This window comes from Cyrtonyx montezumae, unplaced genomic scaffold (assembly GCF_038088225.1).
Source record: "Cyrtonyx montezumae isolate F1298 unplaced genomic scaffold, pur_monq_1.0 scaffold_25, whole genome shotgun sequence".
In the NCBI taxonomy this organism is placed as follows: domain Eukaryota; kingdom Metazoa; phylum Chordata; class Aves; order Galliformes; family Odontophoridae; genus Cyrtonyx; species Cyrtonyx montezumae.
Window position 1 is genome coordinate 5745787 of NW_027071992.1, and position 22019 is coordinate 5767805.

The 22019-nt window shown below is 38.9% G+C and overlaps 1 protein-coding gene across 5 annotated transcripts in view; it reads left to right on the forward strand.

The window, feature by feature from the left end:
• The window catches only part of PDE4D (phosphodiesterase 4D), a 563993-nt gene that overhangs the window by 508255 nt on the left and 33719 nt on the right, over positions 1-22019 (forward strand). For 4 of the 5 annotated variants that reach the window (XM_065739842.1, XM_065739845.1, XM_065739843.1 and 1 more), the window contains one exon: positions 10224-10336. The exons of the other annotated variant lie outside the window; for it this stretch is intronic. In XM_065739842.1, the coding sequence (XP_065595914.1) occupies positions 10224-10336 (113 nt within the window). The remainder of the gene's footprint in view (positions 1-10223; positions 10337-22019) is intronic. 5 annotated transcript variants of the gene reach the window in all.

Consider the following 22019-nt stretch of genomic DNA (forward strand, 5'->3'; position numbering starts at 1 on the left):
GGGAACCAACACTGTTAGATTCTTTTTCAATTTTCAACCAGAATTAGTCCTTATTAAGGTCACGCTTGCCATAGCAATTGTTTACAAATATTGTTATGTAAATATAAGAAATAGTAATTTTCCCCCTAAACTACTAATGGAAAATTCTCTTTTATTACTGGCAAAATGCTTATACTTTTAGAGAGATTATTAGTATTTGGTTATTAGAACAGGATAAAATATGTACGCTACATCTAATGAGGAAAAAAAACCCAAAAAACTTGTTCGGTTTTTTTATCCTCACAGCAGAAGATATTTAATGGTTTTGCTCTTACAATCCAAGGACTGTAGTTTTCTGCTTAGATTTGTTTTCAGGAAGAGGCAGTGCAGTTCTTCTGTAGTGTTTGGGACAGAGCTTTAGTATCTAGTTACAGGTTTGTACACAAAGAAGAAAGATGTAACTCACAGTGAAAAATAATAATAAAAAGTTAATTATGTTTCTGTAAGTTTATTCCAGTATTTTATTAAAAAACCATATAGATGAGAAACTCTTGAAGAACTAGGGTTTTTAAAATTGAAGCAGCTGTAGGTCACCTGTTAAAAGATATCCTGGAGAAGATTATTAGCAAGCCTCATGTTTCAAAGAAAAAAAAATAACCTCTTGATATGTTGGAATCTATTCTTTGCATAGATGAGTGTGTGGGATTAAACACAGTCAGCTTTTAATGAGAAATTGAGTCACAGAGTCTAGATCTTTATTCCACAAGTGCTCTTCCTTGCTGTTAAGAAATCAAACATTATGAGAAACAGGATTTTATTCTGTCTCTTGCCAAGTTTCCTTTTGCAACAATAATGAGGAAGCATTAATGTTCCTTCATTCTCCTCTGGTCAGCCCTGGGAAACCTGTACCAGTTGCCTCTGGTCATATCCAGAGGCATTAGTGTAGCTGATCATTAGTGTATCCAGTCATTAGTGTATCCAGATCCATTAGTGTAGCTGATTGCCTTCAGAGGTTCAGAAATCTTACTGGTTTTTGTTAGAAAATAATTTTCAAAACCTCTTTTTATTTTTTATTTTTTTATTTTTACTAACATCACTGTGAAAAATTTTTGAGCCTTTATAGAGAGCTTTATAAGAAAAGCAGTACAAGGGCATTCCCATTCCCAGGCTGAAGTACCTTCCCATCCCAGTTCTCCGGGGAGGATCACAGACAAAGCAGTTGAAGTGTGCATCTCAGTATCTCCTTCTCAATGGTTTTACTGGTCATTTGCAAGGATAGTAGGTGAAAAGCTTCCTCTTTGTTATGTATCCATACCAGAAGCTCTTCAACAGAGAAAAAACCTTGAAATTAGTCAACAATCCTGCATTCAGGATGCTTGTACAGGATTTGGGAAATCGTAGTACAACATTTTGATCCTTGTCTATTTCAGGACATTTGTATAATGATCAGACTATTAAGATATTTTAGGGTAAGAATTTATACTATCCATTTTAGAAAAATAAAAATTAAAACTTTGTATGTCACCGCTTTGATGTCACCATTCTGCAGAGCAGGATTTATAGGTGTGTGTGTGTGTAATGGTTTTTTGAAATCTCAAAAATTTAAGGAATGAAAAAGAAGTTTCTTATCATTTCTCCTTTGGATCTATATCCATAGGAGTTGAAAAGAACATTTTGGGCAATCTTCCTCAGTATATAAACTCCAGAATCAGGTATAATAATGACTAGAGTAATGTATCTTGCCTCCACATTTTATTTATTACCCTGCTTTTCATCTCTTCATCTGCTTACAAGGTAGGGGCAGAGATCATCAACGAACGTGGAGGACTGTGGCACCACTTAAATCAGTGCTGAACAGTTGGCTCAGGGCTTTTTCTAAAAGAAAATACAAGGGAAGAAAAAAAAAAAACAACCTTGGGTTTCAAGGAAATGAACTGTTAATGAATATTGTGAAAGAGCTGAAATTTGCTGTAAGGGAAAGACTGACACAGTATTTGTCGAGTTTTCAACTTGACGCATCGAGGAGCAGGTTGAGCTGTCTTGTGGTTTTGCTGGATGACGTTTGTCTGTTGCATACCTGTTATCCAAAACAAACCCTCTCCCAGCCTGCCCTTTCACAGCAGCAAAAACAGTGACTGATACTTTCAGTCAGCTTGAGGGTTGATAGCCTCTGGGATAATTTCCTGAGACATTATGACAGCAATTGTAACAGAATTCATGAGTGACTCGTTGTCCAGTATAAAGAAACTGCATGACTAACATAGTTCATTCAGTTTAAACCGTAGGTTTCTTATCTGTGACACAAATGTAATAACAGTTACAGTTACCTGACTTTCAAGGGAGCGTGTTCTTCCATGAGAACAAATAATCAAACTGGTAGAAATATTAATATTATCTTAAAAACAGCATAAATAGAAAGTGAGTTTATGCTTAAAAAATCATGAGAGAAGACACTCTTGGTGGCTTTGTATCATCTACTATTTAAATGGTATCTAATCCTGAATGAGCTCTGGGCACTCGTAATATTTTAAATACACTAATAAGCGTTGACACTAAAACAAAAGAGATTAGACAAAGATTTAATACAGCACTAAGCATTCTGTTAGGATTGGAATGTTACAGAACAGGAGATGCAACAGATGACCAGCAGGTTGTACTGAGTAAGGGTCTAATTCAGCACATACTCACTGGGAATAATTCACCAAAAGTATCCATACAGACAGGAAATTCATTTTTCTATTCTCTTGAGAAAGGCACAAGGGTCCACTGATACAAAGCACTCTGCTAGCCCAAGTGCTGATTCAGATGTCACTTGACTTGAGAGGGAGGCTTTAAGAACTAAATAAATACTGAAGCTGAATGAGGTGTTTATTGGTTGTCTGTGTTCTTGGTTCATGGAAGAGTACAGAAGTGTAGCCATTTGTCCCCTGTAAACACAGCCCAGCTAATTGCCTATGAAGATAAGGAGAACAGTTCATGAAAGGGAAGGAAGAAAACTAATCCCTGCTACTGTCTGTCGTGCTGCTTTAAGGAGTGAAGATGTGATTGAGTCTTCTACTCCTCTGTTTGCTTTACTGAAAAGAGAGCAGGATTCCTACTGCCTAACTGGGGCAAGACTAAGAGGTTTTCTCTCTTCTGCATCTGCTGGGTCCAGTAATGCCCTGATAATGCCTAGTCTCCAAGTGCTCTCTCTCAACATCAGTTCATTTAGTTTATTTTACCAGTACTGTGCAAATCTGGTTCAAATTAGAATTACCAGCAGGAATATACAGGATTTATTTTAGCATTTGTTCCTTAGATAAAAAGAAAGATATAAATTAACTTTTGAAATAACTGCTAAGTCTGATAGCACATTTTTTGTTTATTGAGTTTATTTATTGTAATGTTAAAATGGGCAACTGTTGTCCTGTTTGGATGGCCGGTCCGCCCAGGCTAGCAAACAGCTAGGGACACGCTACCAGGTACCAATATGATGATGTAGAAAATGGCATTTATTAAGGTACAACAACTCCTTAAGTACAAATCCCGCTTCATCTACGCCCCTTAAGCATGCATCACACGTCACTCACAGAGCAGGGGAGGTCCTATCATGTCACAACTTGATGCCCCAGTCATGCCTACTACAACAGGCAACTCTATACAGTACCCTACTAACAGCGCCTTTTAAGAAAATAATAATAATAATAATGCAGTTTGAGAATACTTCTTGACAGACATCAGAAAATCTGGATGGAAAAGAGCCAATGTGAGTGTTACAGTTCTTGGAAAGCTTTCACTCAGCTTTCTTATTTTATCAGACACTGAGAATTCTATTGGGGTTTCTTTGTCAAGTCCAGCTGAAGCTTTTTCTAAATTTTGGCATTCATAATTTTTAATGTAGTGTGAGCTTAGTCTGCACTAGTAGGTGTTGTCAAGTGTCAACCTGTAGATGCAGAAGCTTAAGAAAACAAGCTTTGCTAGTTCTGATACACATAGACATCTCTATTTTATTCTGTGGTGGTTTCTGAGTAGATGCTTTATTTTAAAAAAGAAATGTGGATTCTGAAATTCTTTCCAAAATTTCAGCACATTCTAAACAAATTTCAGTTGGTTATAAAGATTTTGCGATAGCTCAGAGTTCCTGAGTTTTGAAGCTATTGGAATCTCAGAGAAAACCATAAGTAAACAGCTGAAAAGTGGTCTATGGTTTCTAATGGGCTTGAATTGTATTTTTGTTTTGTTTTGGCATGATTTGGCTTGGTTTGTTGGTTTTGTTTTTGTTTGTTTTTTGTTTTCTTTTTTTTCAAAAATTCAAGCTATTCTTTCGTGTTCTGATTACATGCATTGAGAAAGTAGGAAATCAGAAGTGTTAGTATGTTTTCTTGTCAGCGAAGTTCTCCATGCGTAAGTGTAGTGATTTGTATTTCTTGTTGTTCTCAGCCTCATGCCAGAGATAATCTAGCAAAGTTGAGCTTGTCAGAAAAATGTTCACAAGGACAACATAATATCCTTTGATCTCTGCTGCTAGGAGCAGACACTATTATAGAGAGGCAAACATGGAAGTGTGACAACTTGAATCACACTTTGCCAAAATGGCTTTTATTTTCTCAACTGCTAATATAATTTTGTTCTACCTTGAAAATCTGTCCCTTCTCTCATTATGTTGAAACAACAACAGTACAGTGCTCAGATACAAACTGTAGGGGAAGCTGATACTGAGGAACCAGTACCTAAGATTTTGTAAGACAAAAGAAATAGGATTTGAAAACAGTCTGGAAAATAAACCCAGTACTGGACTCCATGTCCAGGAGTTTTAAAATGAACCCAATTAGAACTTTGGGGGAAAAGTAAGAAATTTTAAAAGGTACAGTCTTTTTCTCAAAATGTAGTTTGTTCATAAAAAGAAACAATAAAAATGCATGCAGGGGATGTTTTGCTGCAATGCCAGTGGAAGAAATCAGACAAGCTTTCCTCTTTATTTTGAGCAAGGTTTGTTCCTTCTTTTGCCAGTGAACAAGTGTTCCTTTGACAGGTTCTTATAGGCAGTGCAGAACTGTAAAAACATTCTTGTCGTATTAGTAAGAAGACATGGTTCTTTGCTAAAAGCAGCTAGAGGGGAGAAGAGCACAGAGAATGTATAAATGGAGGGGTATGGTAGCAGAAGTTCATTTGGCCTTGTGTGATTTTTGATAAAAACTAGAAGTTGAAACAAACGATCACACTGCAAACATTTCGATGCACTCTGTCATTAAACCAGTAAATTACTGTAGTATGATGTACATATAAAGTTCTCTTGCTTGGCTTCAGTGAGAGGATGTTTTTTCTGATAGTCTTCTGTACTACTCTGGCATTGCAAAATTGTATCTTGGGATGAATTTTCAAATAATTAATGCAGAAATACTTAGAGACTCCACCACAAATTATATGAGTGATTTAGTTCCAATGCTTCTTCTAAGAAGCAAACCAAATATTTAACAGAAAAGAAAAAAGAAAAGTAGAAAAAAAACAACTAAAAGTAAAATCCCCATCTCCATCCAATGGAACCTAACTTCATAGTGAGAATCTGATTATGTGGTTCCATATTTTTTAAGAGTCAAATGTATCTTATTTACTCTGAACTACTTACCTATTTTGTAAGAATATACATGTGTTATTCATGATTTTGTCTATAATATGTGCAGTGTGTGGTATAAATAGATTGTTATATAGCATACATGAAGTTCTATGATACCAGGAGAGAAAGACAAGAAGTTGGCTAAAAAGCACTTTTTTGCCCTATGAAAATAGAAGTGAGAATTCCTTTATGCCCTCTTCTTTTTTTTTAAAGTGCTTCTCTATATGTAGTTTAATTTTTGTGACACAGAAGTAATCAAGTGTATTGACAAACTGTGCACAACTGGACTTTTTCACTTTGCTATTATTATTTCTGGGATGTTACAGCACTTTCTGTTCAAGAAGATAGGGTGATTTCCATAGTCAAAGGCAGAAGCTACTGACACTGTATAAAGCAGTATGCTGGGATAGCCCCACTGTAGCCCCGCTGGTAGCTCACTTTACTCTGAAAGACTGGTTCTGGTCCTCAGGACACTGTCAGTGCGTAAGGCTACTAAACCGTACGAAGGATTTTTCTTCACAAGAATAGAAACTCGGAGACATTTCTGGCATGGAAGAAAGTGAGTGTTTAGAGCAGAAACATCAAAAAAGCTTCTGATAAATCTGCTGCAGCTGTCTGCCCAGATGATCATTCCAAAATCTGATCTAGAGTATTCTGTCTTACTTGTGATTGTGAGGGGATACATCCAGATTTCTAGTTGCTGAACAAAATATCCCTCATAATCTCATCTGGTCAGCAACATGACTGTACGTGAACACTCCACAAAGAAAGCCTTTGAGTCACAATACTTAAGAATTTCTCAGTAATACGTAAATGCAACTTTTTTTTTTTCAGTTCTGAAATGGGTGACTATGAAAATGGATGCAATTTCTATGCTGAGTCAGTGTTAATATGGCTATGTATAATAGCAGGAGACTAAAACGTCAAAGACACCTCAATATATATGCCATCAGTTAAGGCTACAAAGTACTAACATCCTCATTTACAGAACAATTCTTACTTTTAACGAGGGAATGTTTTTTTTTTTTTAACTGAAATCCTTGTTGCAGTAATTTTGTTGTTCCAAATTTCAGTCTTGCACTATGCACAAGATCAGGAAGGTGGTCAGCAAACTCAGGTAAGGTATTGAGGGCCTGTGTCTAATGGGAGATCTCGAGCTCATCATTATTTAGAATAGTCTGGAGGTTTTCAGAGTTTCCACCAGCATCTTGAAAAGACAATACACATGCTGAGCCCATCTGGAGCATGCCACTGCTTAGCTGCCACCACGTCTTGCCCCCAGGACGTCCTTTTTTAAGGCAACACAGTCGTGAATGCCCTGAGCTGTGTGCTTGCTAAGTCAACTCTTTTCTAGCCTCTTTGCATCACTCAGTCCCAACTGATCAGACAACAAAGAAGAATCTGTACTCAGGTTTTCCTTGTGCTATGCTGAAATTACTTAAAGTACTGAGAAGGGTACTAGAATGGTACTTGAATTCATAGAAAAATGTAGCATTGCTTTTTGTTCTCTAGGAATGTAAGTATGCTGTATATGGAAACCATGATGAAACACTGAATAAAGGGGATATCATTCCTAATAAGTGTAATACGGCAATTTTCTCAGAAGTAGTTCCCAAAGAAGAGTATCAACAAAAGCACAGCTATTTCTAGTGTTGTGTTAGGAGCTGTGCTAAGAATCAAGTCTTCTACAAAAACAGACAGTGGAACACCCTTTTTTAAAAAAGATGTTTGTGCAGCATTACATGCTTTTGTCCTTTTTTCTAAACTCTAGATTTTTTTATTTTTATTTTTAGCTGTGTATGATATTGAAAGCTACGTGTGGTGGGATTGTTTGAATTAATCTGTGAACTGTGAAGAGAACATTTGCTGCCACTTCCTTTTTTTTCTAAAAACATACGAAAAGTAGCATGCAAATTTTTAAAGCTAGTGGTGTTAAACTGTATTTCTCCCCCTCTTATTAAAACCTAATTAATTACAAAAAAAATTTTTTTTGAAATGTCTGAAAATTGTCATTTACTAAAGTTAAAGCTTGTTCAAGTGCCTAGGCCAAAAAACTGATCAGTATTATCAGTCTTGCCTGGAAGTCAGTTCAGGGTGCTTCCCTAGAGGTAACAGAGAGGTCAGAAACAATGTTGTGAGGCAGTCAGAAGTGCATGGGTGATGACTTTTTAATTATTTTTAGTGTAGTGGTGATGAGATGTTATACTTGAAAAGTTGTTAACCTAGACAGCATTTTCCACCGTTGTAAGTAACAACAGTGTGGGCTTCGATTAGTGCTTCAGGACTGATTAGGAAGTCTTTCCTTATTGTTCTGCTCTTCAGAAGTGCTGGAGCAGTGGGGGATTCTTGTTTAATGAGGACTTTTGTCATTGTTTAGAGTTTCTATCACACTTGTGAATGTGGGAGTCAGCTCAGGAGGCTGTGAGTAAGTCCACGGGTGACGAATGCTTTGTGGGCAATGGATTCTGGCCCTTAATGTGCCCTGTGTTATCTTGGGAAGGCAGACACTGTGTAAAGATTCCTAAATGCCAGGTGGTGTTGTAAATATATGTTGTTGCAATTTTTTTTTTTACTAACAAGAAGTTTACGCTTGAAAATAAATATCAAAGTGTGCATTTTATTACTTTTTTTTTTACCTGTGGTATCCTTCATTCTGTTGCTTTCATACTCCTTGAAAAAAAAATCTCAGACAGTGTTACAATACTTACTTGCAAAGAAAAACACGAGTTTCTCAAAATCTGATTTTCAAGAACTGATGAAGGTCAGGCCACAGACTAGCAGCAAAACAGCTTTGCACAGATGCATTTTTCTTCACTTCATTATGTGTGTTATCCTCAATGAAATCATTGCATAAGGTCATCAGATAACTATGCATATGTTAACTTCCTCTCCACTTCATCAAAAGCATTTAAAACAACACACTTACAAACATACTGTAAACAAAGTGATTTCTGTTTCCAGTATGGATCTTGATGAAATCTGCACTGTGAGGTCAATTTCAAGAACAAGCTGCAATTACCACTCTTCAAAAATAATGTGCAATGCCTGGGAGCTGTGGTGTCTGCTGCACTTCAGGCACTCACACGTTCCGTTCTGGTGGATAAACATTCTGGGGAATCCTGACTTGATGTACCATGTGGTTTTTTTTAGATCAGATATAGCAATTATAGTAAGCACGACATGTTTAAAATATGGTATTCACAATTCAGTGGGAATGGGGTTTGGTGCATATCAGCATCCTATTTGCTGAGGTGACAGATTAATCATGGTGTGGGCAAGCACTGCAGCATTTCCTTTAAATGCTTCTGCCACTTAATGTCAATCCAGACTTATCCTTTTGCCAAATGGAAACCGACATTATTCAAAACTCTGAGGTGTTTCTGAACCAGCCCAAAGTTATGCAAAGTTCAACAGCTTTGAAGGAACCCAAAGGTCTGGAGCATGTGCTGTCCAATGTGGAAGCTTACAAATCTGGTATCCTAGATGCTGAATAGTAATGCACTGAGCTATTGTGAACTAATCCATGATGGAATGTATTATTTTTAAAAGAAGTTTTAGTAACTTGCTTGCCTGATTTGTTTTTCGTTAGGAGGGGGGTGGGGATTAAAAAAAAAGTCACTTTGTTGTGAAGCAAGTAGATAGGTTAGATGGGAATAACCACCCCACTGGACAAACATTTCTGTACCTTGGAGGTATGTTTGCATGTAGCTGATCCAGCAGCATGCATGCCAGGAGTTTCAGAACTGGATGTTCAGAACTGGATGTTCTGAAACACAGCATCGTGCCTGGTCTGAAATGTGTTCAGCTGCTCTCCACTCAGTGTGAAGGAGCATCTTCAGCAGCTGCATCCCAGGAAGCAAGTACCTGGGCTGTGTAGATGAGGTCGTACTGCAGTTGTGGATTGTTAGCAGCTGCATACCTACAGCTGCTGACGGAGGGGATGTCTTCCCCTTTCTGCAACACTTGTGGGTTTTAGGAAGTCAGCTGCAACCTGAAATAGTGATTGCGATTAAACCTCCTTACCGTTGTTGGGTCAGTTTTCAGAACTTTTCACGTGGGTCCATTTCCAAAACTTTCACCCGACTTACAGCCCACTTACACACAAACACGCAGGCAGACAGGCTGCTGGGCACACTTCGGCATCTCGCTGCTCTGGCCGGGCAGAGCGCTCACGCTGATTTTTCACACTTCCTCACGCTCTCTCCAAGTCGACCAGTTAGTCAATCAATTCCGCGACACCCCCAGCCCAGGTGACAAACATCACCGCTCCGTACAGCGGCGGCACGGATCGCCCGCGGGGCCACCGAGGCAGGAAGCAGTGATTCAGCCCGCCCGCACCGCCCCACCCGCGGGCCGTGCTTGGGACCGGGTCCCGGCGCTCTTGCCAGGAGGTGGTGCTGCGGGGCGAGGAGGGGCCGGGCAGCGGAAAGTTGTAACGCTCGGTTCCCGCTGCCGATCGCCGCGCCGGTGACGGCGGGTCGGGGAGCCGTGCCCTGCGCGGAGCGGGGTCCTCCTGTCCGGGCTGGCAATATGAAGGAGCAGCACCCATGTGCGGGCACCGGGCAGAGAGGCAGGATGGGCGCGCTGGAGCTCGCTGTTAGCCCCGTGAAGCGCTTGAGGACTCAGTACGCCTTTCCCTGTCTCTTCGCAGAGGAAGCCTACCAAAAGCTGGCCAGCGAGACCCTGGAGGAGCTGGACTGGTGCCTGGACCAGCTGGAGACCCTGCAGACCAGGCACTCCGTCAGCGAAATGGCCTCCAACAAGGTAAGAGCCGCCCCGGGCGCGGTGCCCGTGTCCCCGCCGTGCCCGTAGGAGGGGCCGCTGTGCCGCGTGGGGCGCGGGGTCGGGCGCTGCCGTGAGGCGGAGGCGTGCTGCGAGATGCGCCCGGACGGGGGGAGTCACGCGTGCACCCTGTGCGCTGTCACAGCGCAAGCCGGCTTTGGTCTGATGGGTTTCACGCTCGTCCCACCGCGAGCTGGAGACCTGGTATAAGAAAGTGCGTGGGAATTGGCGACGCGAGGTGTGTTGGAGGCAGGGAGCGCTTGGTTCCGCCTGCAGTACCAGCCGGGTTTCGTTTGTAAATAGAAGTGCTTGTGTTCCCTAACGCGGCGTCCTCGGGAGGAACGCACACGGAGCTGATGGCCAACGTAACTGCCGTCCGTGCCAGTACGTCTGTTACTTGCCAGCACGGATAGCAAGGTCAGAGATGTGCTTCTCTTTGAAGCTCACGGTGCCCATGGAGGGTGCTGGGTGCTGGGTGCTGCTGTGCATGGAAACTCTTTTCGCCTGTTCTGCAGTTTTGCACTTCATTCATGTGCATGCTTTCCTTTGTGATTTTGGTTTACAACAACATGTAGCTATGTTGCTGGCGTAAATTTCTGAAGTCAAATTAGTAAGCCTGCTGTTTTGCTTCAGAATTTATCTTTACATTTGTTAGCAGATATCTCAAGTATTTACGGAGCAATATGTAAAATGAGAAAGAATGATGTCTTATGTAACCATTATAGTTGAAATTAGTGTTTTTTTGTTTGTTTTTTGTTTTTTTCCTAAATCAGATAATTGGAAGCATTTTTGATTCAGTTCATGCTTCCTTTGAAAGCTGCTGTCCCCTTTGTTTTCCCCTACCAAAAACCCGTTCCTCTTAGCTGGGTCTGGAGCCTAGCTGTAGGTGAGACACAGGCTGTTAGTGCTCCTGAGCAGTTTGTCCTGTGATAAAACCAGTTTGTTTCTTTATTGCTCCTTGTGCTTCCCCTGTCTTTAGACGCTCATAATGGCAATTAAGTGTCTGTCTTAAAAGTTGCCCTGTTCTCAGAACTGTTTTCAGATTTCACTGCCAGTTGAAAGATATAATTATTCTGGATATGTTGGGTAAGTGCCATAAAGGTACAAAGCGAGGAGTCTTGGAATTGTTTCAGCACTTCATGAATCCAGCGGTAGAATTAGCATTGTTCCAAAAGGTGTATGATCATAGCTGGTCTTGGGGCCTTTCTTATCTTACTGACAAGTCTGAATGCCTGCCAGTGTCCTTTCTATGTTTGTATCACCACTATTTCACCAAATCCTTGCGTATTTGTTTGTTATCTCCCTTATGCAGACATGTGGTGTATGTTATGAACAGTAAGAACAAGGTAGCTTTGGTATAAGACAACTGATTATGAGTGAATTCTTGAGTTCTCCCAGTTCTCTGACAAACAGCTACATCTAATACTGTTTTTCTTGTGTTTCCTTGGGTAAGCTCTCCATGCATGCTTGTTCAAATGGAAAGGAAAATGTGATTTAGAAAAAGTTTGTTGTCCTATTTCAGATATAGCATTGTGCAGATGAGGGTGATATGCACTGAACCTTGTTGTGGTTACTCTGAGAGTCAGTCAGTAAGAGTGATGCTGAGCTTTATAACAAAACTGGAATTTTGTATTGCAGTAATGTATTGCCTCAGTCTGCTTGATCTATCAAATATGGATGTACATGTCCAAAGCACTTTCCTACATAGTATTTTGCACTGCAGTATGTAGGAAGAGTCTGATATTACTGTACTGGCAAGGAATAGCCACCCTCCAGTTTTGGAGGTTATACTCTATTCCTAAGGGAATTTTTTTCTTTCCCCCTTTTCAGAAAATCTTTCTCCCCTGTATAAAAATCTCTGTGACATCTTTCAGATGTTTTTATATAATTCTGATATACTAACACATATTAACTATAGTATGAACTCTTTTTTAATATAAATAAGTGAGCTTATGCAGTAATGTAAGAAAACTCAGTGCAGGAAGATTTTAATTTTAGATTTTCTAAAGAATCAATTCATTCTTGATTACTAAAGTAAATTCAGCGTTTATACAATACCATTTATATGTTATCCTTTTTTAACATAACTGCAAACTGCAACATCTCTGCAAGGTGTATATATAAGTGATAGTATTTTAGTTTATGGAGAATGGTAGCTGAGTAAATAAAACACAGACCAGCAGGAATATCCAGGGTTACCCAACTCTTTATACCAAGAGTAAAAATCACGAGAAAATCAGGAAAAGGGTCACTGTGTGGGTGTGTAAGCATGGTTTCTCACCATGTTTGCTTTTTCGTTTATCTGGTTTTCTTTAACAAGTAGCTTGCAATATTTATTATAGCATTTTCATTGTTGTTAACTTGGTTTATTTATATGAACAGGAGTGGCAGAGGAGCTGAGTTGTTTTCTAGGTAAGAGCTTTTGCCCAACATGTAAAGGCTACCTATAGCATTGGAGAAAAAAAAAACAAACAAAACAGAGAAAAGCTCTCGGCTACCATCTGTGAACTGTCTTTCTATCAATGTTTATTTATTTATTTATTTATCTGTGATATTTGTTTGAACAGAACTAAATTAATTTGAGGAAATGCCTTACTAATTGGGGTCACTCTAGGCAGGACCCAAGGAATAATCAGATGCCCCTGTGTAACTTCTTATTTCCAGAGATAGTAACCTGAAATATTTCTGTTAACAGTGAGTGATATCTCTGAAAACTATAGTGTTTATAGGGCTATTAGCTTGCCGATTGTGATTCCTAACTTTCATTATGTTTGTACAAGCAGGTAATCTTTTTAAAATATTAAGGTTGCAAGTTGATCCAAATTTTTTTTATATATACGTATATATATAAATATATATATTTATATATACATACATATATAATGTAATTCACTATTTTGTTTTTTTTTATGATTAGCTTCCTTTCTCTGCCTTATAAGATAAAAGCAAAATGTCATAGGTGAAAATGTCACCTTTTTAATGGGAGAAAAACTGGGAGGAATGGGAGAAGAACTGTCTTTTTCCAACACGTGGTTCTTCAGTATTAAGTCCATGACTTTGGATTTGGACTTCCAGCTGCTACTCTGACAGACAACAAATGAATGTGTCAGCCAGTAAAAAGATGCAGCAACAGCTTTCCACTGGACAGCACTAATTGTAAATCAGTCAGACATGAATACTTAAAATGAAACTGATATGCAAAAATATATTTTCACTTCTATAATCATGATTTTTGCAAGCATCACTAGTGTGTTGCTTCTGGTGCCTGAAGTTTGAAATGGAAAAGTTTCAGATTGTGTTTAGTCTTTTGTTTGAATTTCGAGTTTGTTGCAGTTAACAAAGATTAACTGCAAATTAAATTAAATTCAGATTTTTTTGCAGGATTTATTGACAACTGTCCATGAGCAAGAGTGTGGAAAAGATCCACGGAGGTTAATGTAAAGATTATTTCAGAGGTTTCTTTCCCACTGTATAAGCTTATGTAAAGGTGATTTCTTCAAGAATCTTTTGTAGGTATCAAAGCTGAGAAGACAATTTAGTTTGACCATGATGACTATGAAAATACTCTTTAAAATGTGGACTGTTTTATGTTGCTCAGTGTGTGCACCAGTATGTGAAGATGTTCCCATATTAAAGCTGAAGTCTATTTACAGACAGTTCCTGGTGCTAGCTGCTAGTCCAAATCCTCCTGAGGTTTTTGAGTGAAGATGACTAGAGCATCAATGTTACCTACCATCTACTTTCTGAGGATTACCGTAATGTAACACTGACTGTAGGTGTTAGTAGTTATATAAATGTTTGTGGTCCTTATTTGTTACTTATGTTCAGACAGAAATTTAAATGATTTTTTATTAAAAAAATACAGTTTCCAAGATGTAAAAATTTAGAGCAAATGAAGATTATTCATGAAGGAAACAGGCAACTTGAAATATGCACAGTTTCTGTTTTGGTTTTTTTTTTTTCACATTCCCTCCTCATGTCCCCTGCCAATTAGAACTGTTTATAATCGCATTTTCCTGCTGCTAAAAAGAATTTTTCCTTTCCTCCTCTGCCGTGTTAAAAGGCTCACAAAGGCAATAGGGAGCCAGTTAACGTAATATCCAAGGGAAGAGGGAAGCTAAACTAATCACTTAGCTGAAATAATGGGCTTTGTATAAATTCCCTGACATGGTTCAAACAGAAGTTTTGTTTTACCACTGATGGGTGTCCCAGTGGCAGGAAAGAGCTCCTGCTGCCTGCATCCCTGTGTTTTATTCTGTAGAAAAGCTTGGATGGCACAGTAGCCAGTAAGTAACTCTATGGGAGCCTGGATGAGTTGATTGTAAAACTGATGAAAGTAGCTGATGTAGCTCGATCGTTTATTAACAGATTAGTTGTCAGTGTTGTCTTTGTTTCGAATTGTCAGCACCATCTTTCGTAACAGATTGTCTCCCATTTATAACCTTGTCTTCAGAAATTTCATTCGTAAGAGCGTTATTGTCTCATGATTTTTCCAAATCTGAAAGCTCAGCCAAAATAAAATTGTATCCTCTTCTGTCCTAGCCACAGATTAGAGTGACCTGTTTCCAATTAGGGGAAAGGATAATGCTGTCATATCCATTTAAAAGCATTTAAACATCAGTCATTCTCTTATGTTTCAGCTATGGCACATGAAAAGTACATGCTGGCAATGAGTAGCAAAGAACTTTATTGTTATCATGACTAAATAGTTGCAAAGTAGACAGAAACTCTGCCTTGCTTTTCAGAAGTAAAGAGCATGGATACCAAGGTGGAAAAACTTGATGGAGCTTATCCTGTGACAGTCCTCTTACATAACGTCTGGCAGTCCCATAGCACTTGGCTCATTGACGTGATAGTTTAATTGGCTCTTGACGTTCCCAGACCTTTCTAGGAATATCCAAGGATTTGGTTAGCTCTTTAACGTGCTGCTTCTGATGAAGATTACAATTAAGTAGGGGACAGATGTTTTTGAGTAAAAGCTTGTTTGAATGCAGCATCAGGAAAAACAATTATCAAGGATTTCCATTTGCACAGTGAGAAGGGATCCTGATAAAGTGGTGAGCCAGGGAGACAGAGTTTTAATTGATGTATATTTACGCACAACTTTACTTATACTTCAGAGTGAGAAAAGAGGAAAAGAGGACTGTAGAGGTGAGGAAGGACTTCCTTCCCAGCTGCACTCCTCTGTTTTCATGGACTGAAGCCAGAACTTAAGAATTCAAAGACTTCTGGGCTGGACTGTTGCTCCTTGTGTGCAACCTTACTTGCTGCCAAGTCAGAGGACTCATGCTTCTGGAGAACAGAAGACTTGCCCTTGGGTAACGGCAGTGACGTGCAAGGTGTATATATATACGTGTGTGTGTATATATATGTATTTATGTAATAAGGAGACAGCACTTTAAACTGTGCAAAGTTGTGCCACAGGGAGATAATGGCTGAAGCTTGCTCTCCAGCAGATGGCTTGCACCTCCTTATCACTTACCAGCCTGTCCATTGTCTCGGAAACAAGAGAACAGAGTAGTGAAGTCAATTCAGTTATGGTCAAATTTCATCTGTGATGTGTGTGTTTCCTCTTAGAGGCTGTCAGGGTGGTGTCAAATGAGGAGAAATAAAATGAGGAAAGTCCAGCACTTCTAAGGTCAGAAGCAGGATTTTTGGAGCTGTAGGTCTCTTGGGAACACCTGCCCCGTTGGAGATCTAGATCTCTTGATGAGAAAGACAGAAGTGAGTGTGGTGGGCCATGCTAAACATCTGGGTTTGGAGCTGCCCCTTCCCTTTTTTGCAGAACTAGCACATGCTCATCACCCTGTAATGCAACAGGGCAGTTATGATTTGAAAACCTAGGAGCCTAGATTTGATCTGTAGTGATAAATAAAGTATAGTGGCATTTCAAGACTTTTTTAAAGTCAGAAACCCATAATCTTGCAGATTCAATCTCTGCTTTAAATTATAGAAAAAAAAAGTAATTGATTTTTGCATCTCTTATAATACTTTTAAGCTTGTTAATGTCTTCTAGGATTATTGCCTAGCTTTTAATTAATGAATAACTCAATATTTTTTTCCATAAATATAAGCAAATGGCCTAAACCATCACAAAAACAGACTTTTTTTTTGCAGCTCCTTTAATAATAGGAAATGCCACAGAATGAAAGATACTTCTCTTGTAGTGTAATGATAGAGAATAATGTAGACAAAATCATATGGAGAAAATAACTATGGCTACATCCAAGGAAAAAGACTTTAACCATAATGGAGAATTTGGAAACTGCAGTATTTTCCAGATTTTTAATTATCTAAAGTTAAATCATAAACATCAATGTATCTTCTTATTGCATTGAAACATATTTTATGTAAAAGATATTAATTGGAAAAAGCATTACAAACATGAGTACTTCATAACTTCTTGCTTAACGATGAAGATGGAGTTGGTGGCTACTGAAAGGCATGAGTAGCTGCTTATGGCTCATGACAGTGTTTAGAGCCAAGAATTCCTGTTTGTAGTGTGTTGCTGTAATCAAATTTAGATGGTGAGGTATGAAGCATTTCAGAGAGATGTGGCAATTCTTTTTTTTTTTCCTTTTAATTTTGTGTTTTCAGGCAACTTCTGCTATTGTCTGAAGTTATGGTACAATGAATGTGGTGTGAACAGAAACGTCAGTCATAAAGAAACTGCCCTAAGAAACCATTCTCTTGTCTCAGTTACGTTAGCAAGGGGCTTGGTTTGCATCATCTGCCAAAACTTCCCACATTTAGGAGACATACCATAGAATAAAGCATGTTACAGATGAATGGCGTCCTTAATATGGTTAGCATTCCTAGTTATAGGTACTTGCAGCCAGCCATGTGCATAGCTGAAAAAAAACAAACACAAGCAAGCAAAAGCGGCAGCTTTTGAAATTGATCAGCTAGTGAAATTGAGTTGACTGAACCCTTCTATCAGATTCCTTAGCAAGAAAGTATTTAACTAAAATGTGTTCTCATAATTGCTTAGGGAAAGGCTGTTGGTTTATTGGTGTATTTTTGTTATTGGCTTTAGCTGGGGAGGGAAATCAAAAGGACAGAAAGAAGTTAAACTGAAAGCAGCCCTTCCAGTTAAATTTGGTTGATTTGCATCTTATTATATTAATGTAGCTAAGAAATACCAGACTCACAATTAATTTACTAGTGTAGATTTGCATAGCAGTAGCCCATCTTTCCCTGTTCAAAATAGTTTTGAATTTGTACAAAAAGTGTGGAAGTAACATGGATATCCTTAAAACAGCCCAGAATATATGATGCCGAGTGATTAAGATGTGTTTGTGGTTGCTGAAGTCAGTAACTGAAAATATATTTCAGAGGTGCTTGCTCCCACTTTTACGTGCTCATGTTTGCTGTCCACATAGAGCGTCCATATGGCACAGCTCAGCAGCAGGACTTCACTGAACACACTTACAGATGGAAGTTTGTTTTCCAGCTAGAAAGATCACTCCTTAGTGTGCTTTCAGAAAGTCTGAATGCAGTCCACTCTCATCAACACTAGATGTTGGCAAAATGTTAACAAGGTAGTAATTATTTCAATACATTCTAGTCTAGGCTGGTTTTTAAGCTCCTTCATCATTCTCTTGAACTAATTTAGTATGTGTTATTGGTAGCTTTTGCCTGCTTGCACTCATGAACACCACCTATTAACCAGAAACATTACCTTCTTTCTTTCCTGTGAAACTGCTTTTTTGAAGAAATTTATAAATATTTCACATTCATACAAACATATCAAAACAAAACCAGAGTTCACTTTTTCTGGAATGGATAGATTACAGGAGATACATAGTGAGCTGCAGCTTTGTAGCCATTCTTTTATATCAGTAATATTATTCCGATCCATTAGGCCAAGTCTGTTTTTTGATGGATATAAAGATATGTATTTTTCAAATGCATTAGTTTATATGATTTAAAGAACCTGGTCAAGTAAGGATTAATGTATTTAACTAGACTGTATGATGTTTTTATGTTCGAATTCAACTGTACAGCATTAACGGAATAATCTTAACCAGAATCAGAGACAACCTCATGCTGCCAACTGTAGTGGTAATGTTGTTTTCCTAAACTGATTTTGGCAATTTGGTGTGAACAGTTGTACAAAGGATGACTTTTCTAGTAGCCAAGAGCAAAATGACTAGCTATTGATATTTTAATGATCAGAAATCAAATTTAAAGGAAGGACCACTAGCGTTCTCTTGAAGTGATAAGGTGGAATTTTATTGTGAAATGCCCTTATCTTATTGTACACTGGCACTGCTAGATAGATTCAGGAAGGCAGTGCTGCACTAATTAGTACTGAAAAAGTTAGGGCAAGAGACAGAAATTAAGATGCCAAATATTTTTACTTTTTTCTCAAGGTGTCAGTGTTTATGATGTTCTATAAAATGTAAACTAAGATAGCTCACCCTGAACAATTTATTTCATGTAGAAACAGTGATTTTTCACAATGCATCAGTTACCCACTGGAGCTTCAAGGGGTGATCTAAATGAAGAGTAATTTGCTAAGTGAGGATATGATTCACGTGTACTTGATGACCCAAGGAAGCAGTTGTTAGCTTTCAACACTGGTTTGGGCAAACGCCTGAGTTGATATTTTGGCTGTGCTCTTCAGCAGTGTTTCTATAAACTTTGTCAGTGAGACACTGGAAAAGTAGTGTAGCTCCATGAGTAAAGAATGACAGACGAAAGCACAGAAGGGTTTAGCAAATAACTGAAGAAAAGGCAAGATAATGGTGTTTCATCAGAAGAGTAAGAGAGTTTTTAGAACAGATGCAACTAAGAAGTAGACTGCCAAATACACACTTGTTCTTGTGGACTTGTTCATCTCTAGGCATGTTTTATTGAAAAATGAGCATGAAAACAGTAGACTTTTTTCATGCATCGAATCCTTAGAGTTGGAAGGGGCCTTTAAAGGTCATCTAGTCCAACTTTCCTGTAATGAGCAGGGATATTGCAGCTATATCAGGATGCCCAGGACCCAATCCATCCTTACCTTCTTCCAAATGTTTAATCTAATCTATTTTTGATGCAACTGGAGGCTGTTTCCTTGTGTTTTATTACTTGTCACCTAAGAAAACAGACCAGCACCCACCTTAGTACAACTTCCTTTCTGGCAGCTGTGGAGAGCAACGTGATCTCCCCTTAGAATCCTCTTCGTGTGGAACAGACCCAGTTCTCTCCACTGTTAAAGCTGAAATGATTGAAAACAAGCTGTAAAGCACTGGATTTGCAGTTGAAAGATAATGGGGAACACGTTTTTGCATTGGCCTTGTAATGGGAATTAAATTGCTTGTCTCTTTGACACTCGGGAGGAGCATCTGAGAACTGGTAGAGACAGACACATAGTTGACATCTTTCAGAATGCGTTATTTGCGTTGCTTTCTGAGCATGTGGTTCCCCGGGATTCTCCCTTCGCAGCATTAGCTGAGCCACGTTCAGCGTTTGCTGCCACTGACAGCTGGAGCCGAAAGGACTCCAGCCCAGCCCTGCTCGTTACACTTCAGGCTGATTAACGTTCCTTGAGGCGGCCGGCGTGGCAGTTAGCATGTTTGGATGCTTCAGCACCTCTGTCCCCTGCCGCACGCTGCCAGCAGCTGCCGCGGGCACCATAATAGGAAGCACCTAGGCCTGCCATAAGCAAACAGGGCAGTGGGGGGAAAGAAATGCAAGCCTGACGCATGTTGTGGCCATGGCAACGGGCAGTGATGAGGCTGCCATTTTGGAGTGCGTGCAGGCTGTTGTGGCTTAACGAAGTGTCTTGCTGGATTTACAGAGCTGTTCTGTATGTGTGCATCAGAGGTTTTATGAAACACTACTGGCAGGAATACAGCTTGCAAAAAAAAAACAAAAAAAACCCACACACATACACACACACACACACACACACACACCAAACCAACAAAACAAACAAAGAAACAAAAAAATCTGAAATTAAGTATGTAAGGGTGTCTTTAAATTAAATTATTTTTCACTGTAAGTGAACACTTTAGCTGGAAAATTTCTGTGCAAACTTACTTCTGAGAAATGGTAATGTGATGAATTAGTTGACAAATCATAGTGTATCTCTGTGGATGCACAAACTGAAGCCCAGAGCTCATATTTCTCAGTAAAATGATTGTATTTTTCTTATGCTGTGAAATAGGGCCATAGTTTTGTATATTTGAATACTGGACTCAGGTAAGATTGCACTTGATAATTTGGTATTTCATTCCTTTTTCCTATTTTCATAGTGTTGTGAAAGCAGATGTGTACATTTGCTGACTGGGGGCGATTTGCTGCAGGTTATTTTATTTTATTTTGTTATTGCTGAAAAGGCTTCAGAGGCTTTATTTTGGGCAAATTCTTTAAGAGAGCTTTTTGCTGTGAAGGTGATGCAGGTGGCTGATGCGTACATAGTGCTTGGGATTTCTTAGACAGCCTTCAGTACATCCCTGCATTTAGAGCTTAGTATGTGGTTGCTTGTTTCTTTGTTTAATATAATGGCTAAATTCTACTAGAAGGTAAAGCATGCTGGAAAACTTCTGCAGAAACAAATATTATCATTTAGCTTTATAAACTTAAATGTTGCTTTTTCTTTTGTTGTCAGAGATGTACATCTGTAGTCTGATCTTTCTTTCACAGTTTCAGCCATGTGAAATATGAGTTATAGCCATGTTAAAGAAAAATAAAACTGTGCTGTTGGGATAAAGCAGAACAGCAGAAAGAAAAAATAATCTTATTCTTGTGTTGTGGGTTTTTTTCTTTCCAGATAGCTGTTATTCCTATAGTGATGGATCTTTTAGATCTTCAGTTCTTTAGAAGTGGTATAACTAAAACAATGCCAATGTACATAGGGTTTTGGGATTTGTTTTGCTCTTTCAGTTATTATCAGAGCTTGAATAATTTCCTGGTTGTAGGAAACTAAAGCTGGCAAACAGACCTAAGTAGGAGATCAGAGGATTGATTTGGCTCTTAAATCTTTCCTCCTCTCCATCATTTAAATAGTGTGTGTCTAAGAATGAAACTGCACCTTAATTGCTGCTAGAAGGAGGGGTGATGGGGTTTTATCTCTCTTTTCTTCTCTGATTCCTTACCCAGAGCCTTGGCTGCTGTGCAGAAACAGTGTACAAACTTATCTGCTCCGCAGTCTGCCTTTCTGCCCGCATCCTGCCCGGTGATGCACTTTCCCTTTGGGACTCATGTAGCATGGCTGGGATCGCTGCCCTGTGTCACAGGGCGCAAGCACCAGTGTGGCGGTGTGAGGTCTAATTTGACCCATCCTTTCCTATGGCCAGAGAACTTCCAACTGTGTTGTGAGCTTACAAAGCTGAGAGATCTGCATCCTTTTGTTCTTGGAAAGTCTTCCAATCAAGAATAGGTGTTTCTGTTTTGTCTGTTACTTTACATGAGTGGATGAAGACAGCAGCAAGCTGAACAGCAAGCAAGGCAAATATTTGTTTCTAGTCAGCAGAAGTATGTGTTATGCTTATGGTGGACTGTACAGTACTGGGTGTAAGCATTACCTAATGTGTCCTGAGCAATCAGTCATAAAAAAAAAAAAAAAAGTTTTTTTTTTTTTTAAGCTAGGAGCATAGTTTTTACACATATTATATAGAGTTAAGCAGTTATTAATAAAAGTATGTCAATTTTGTGAAGTGAGTTTAAAAAT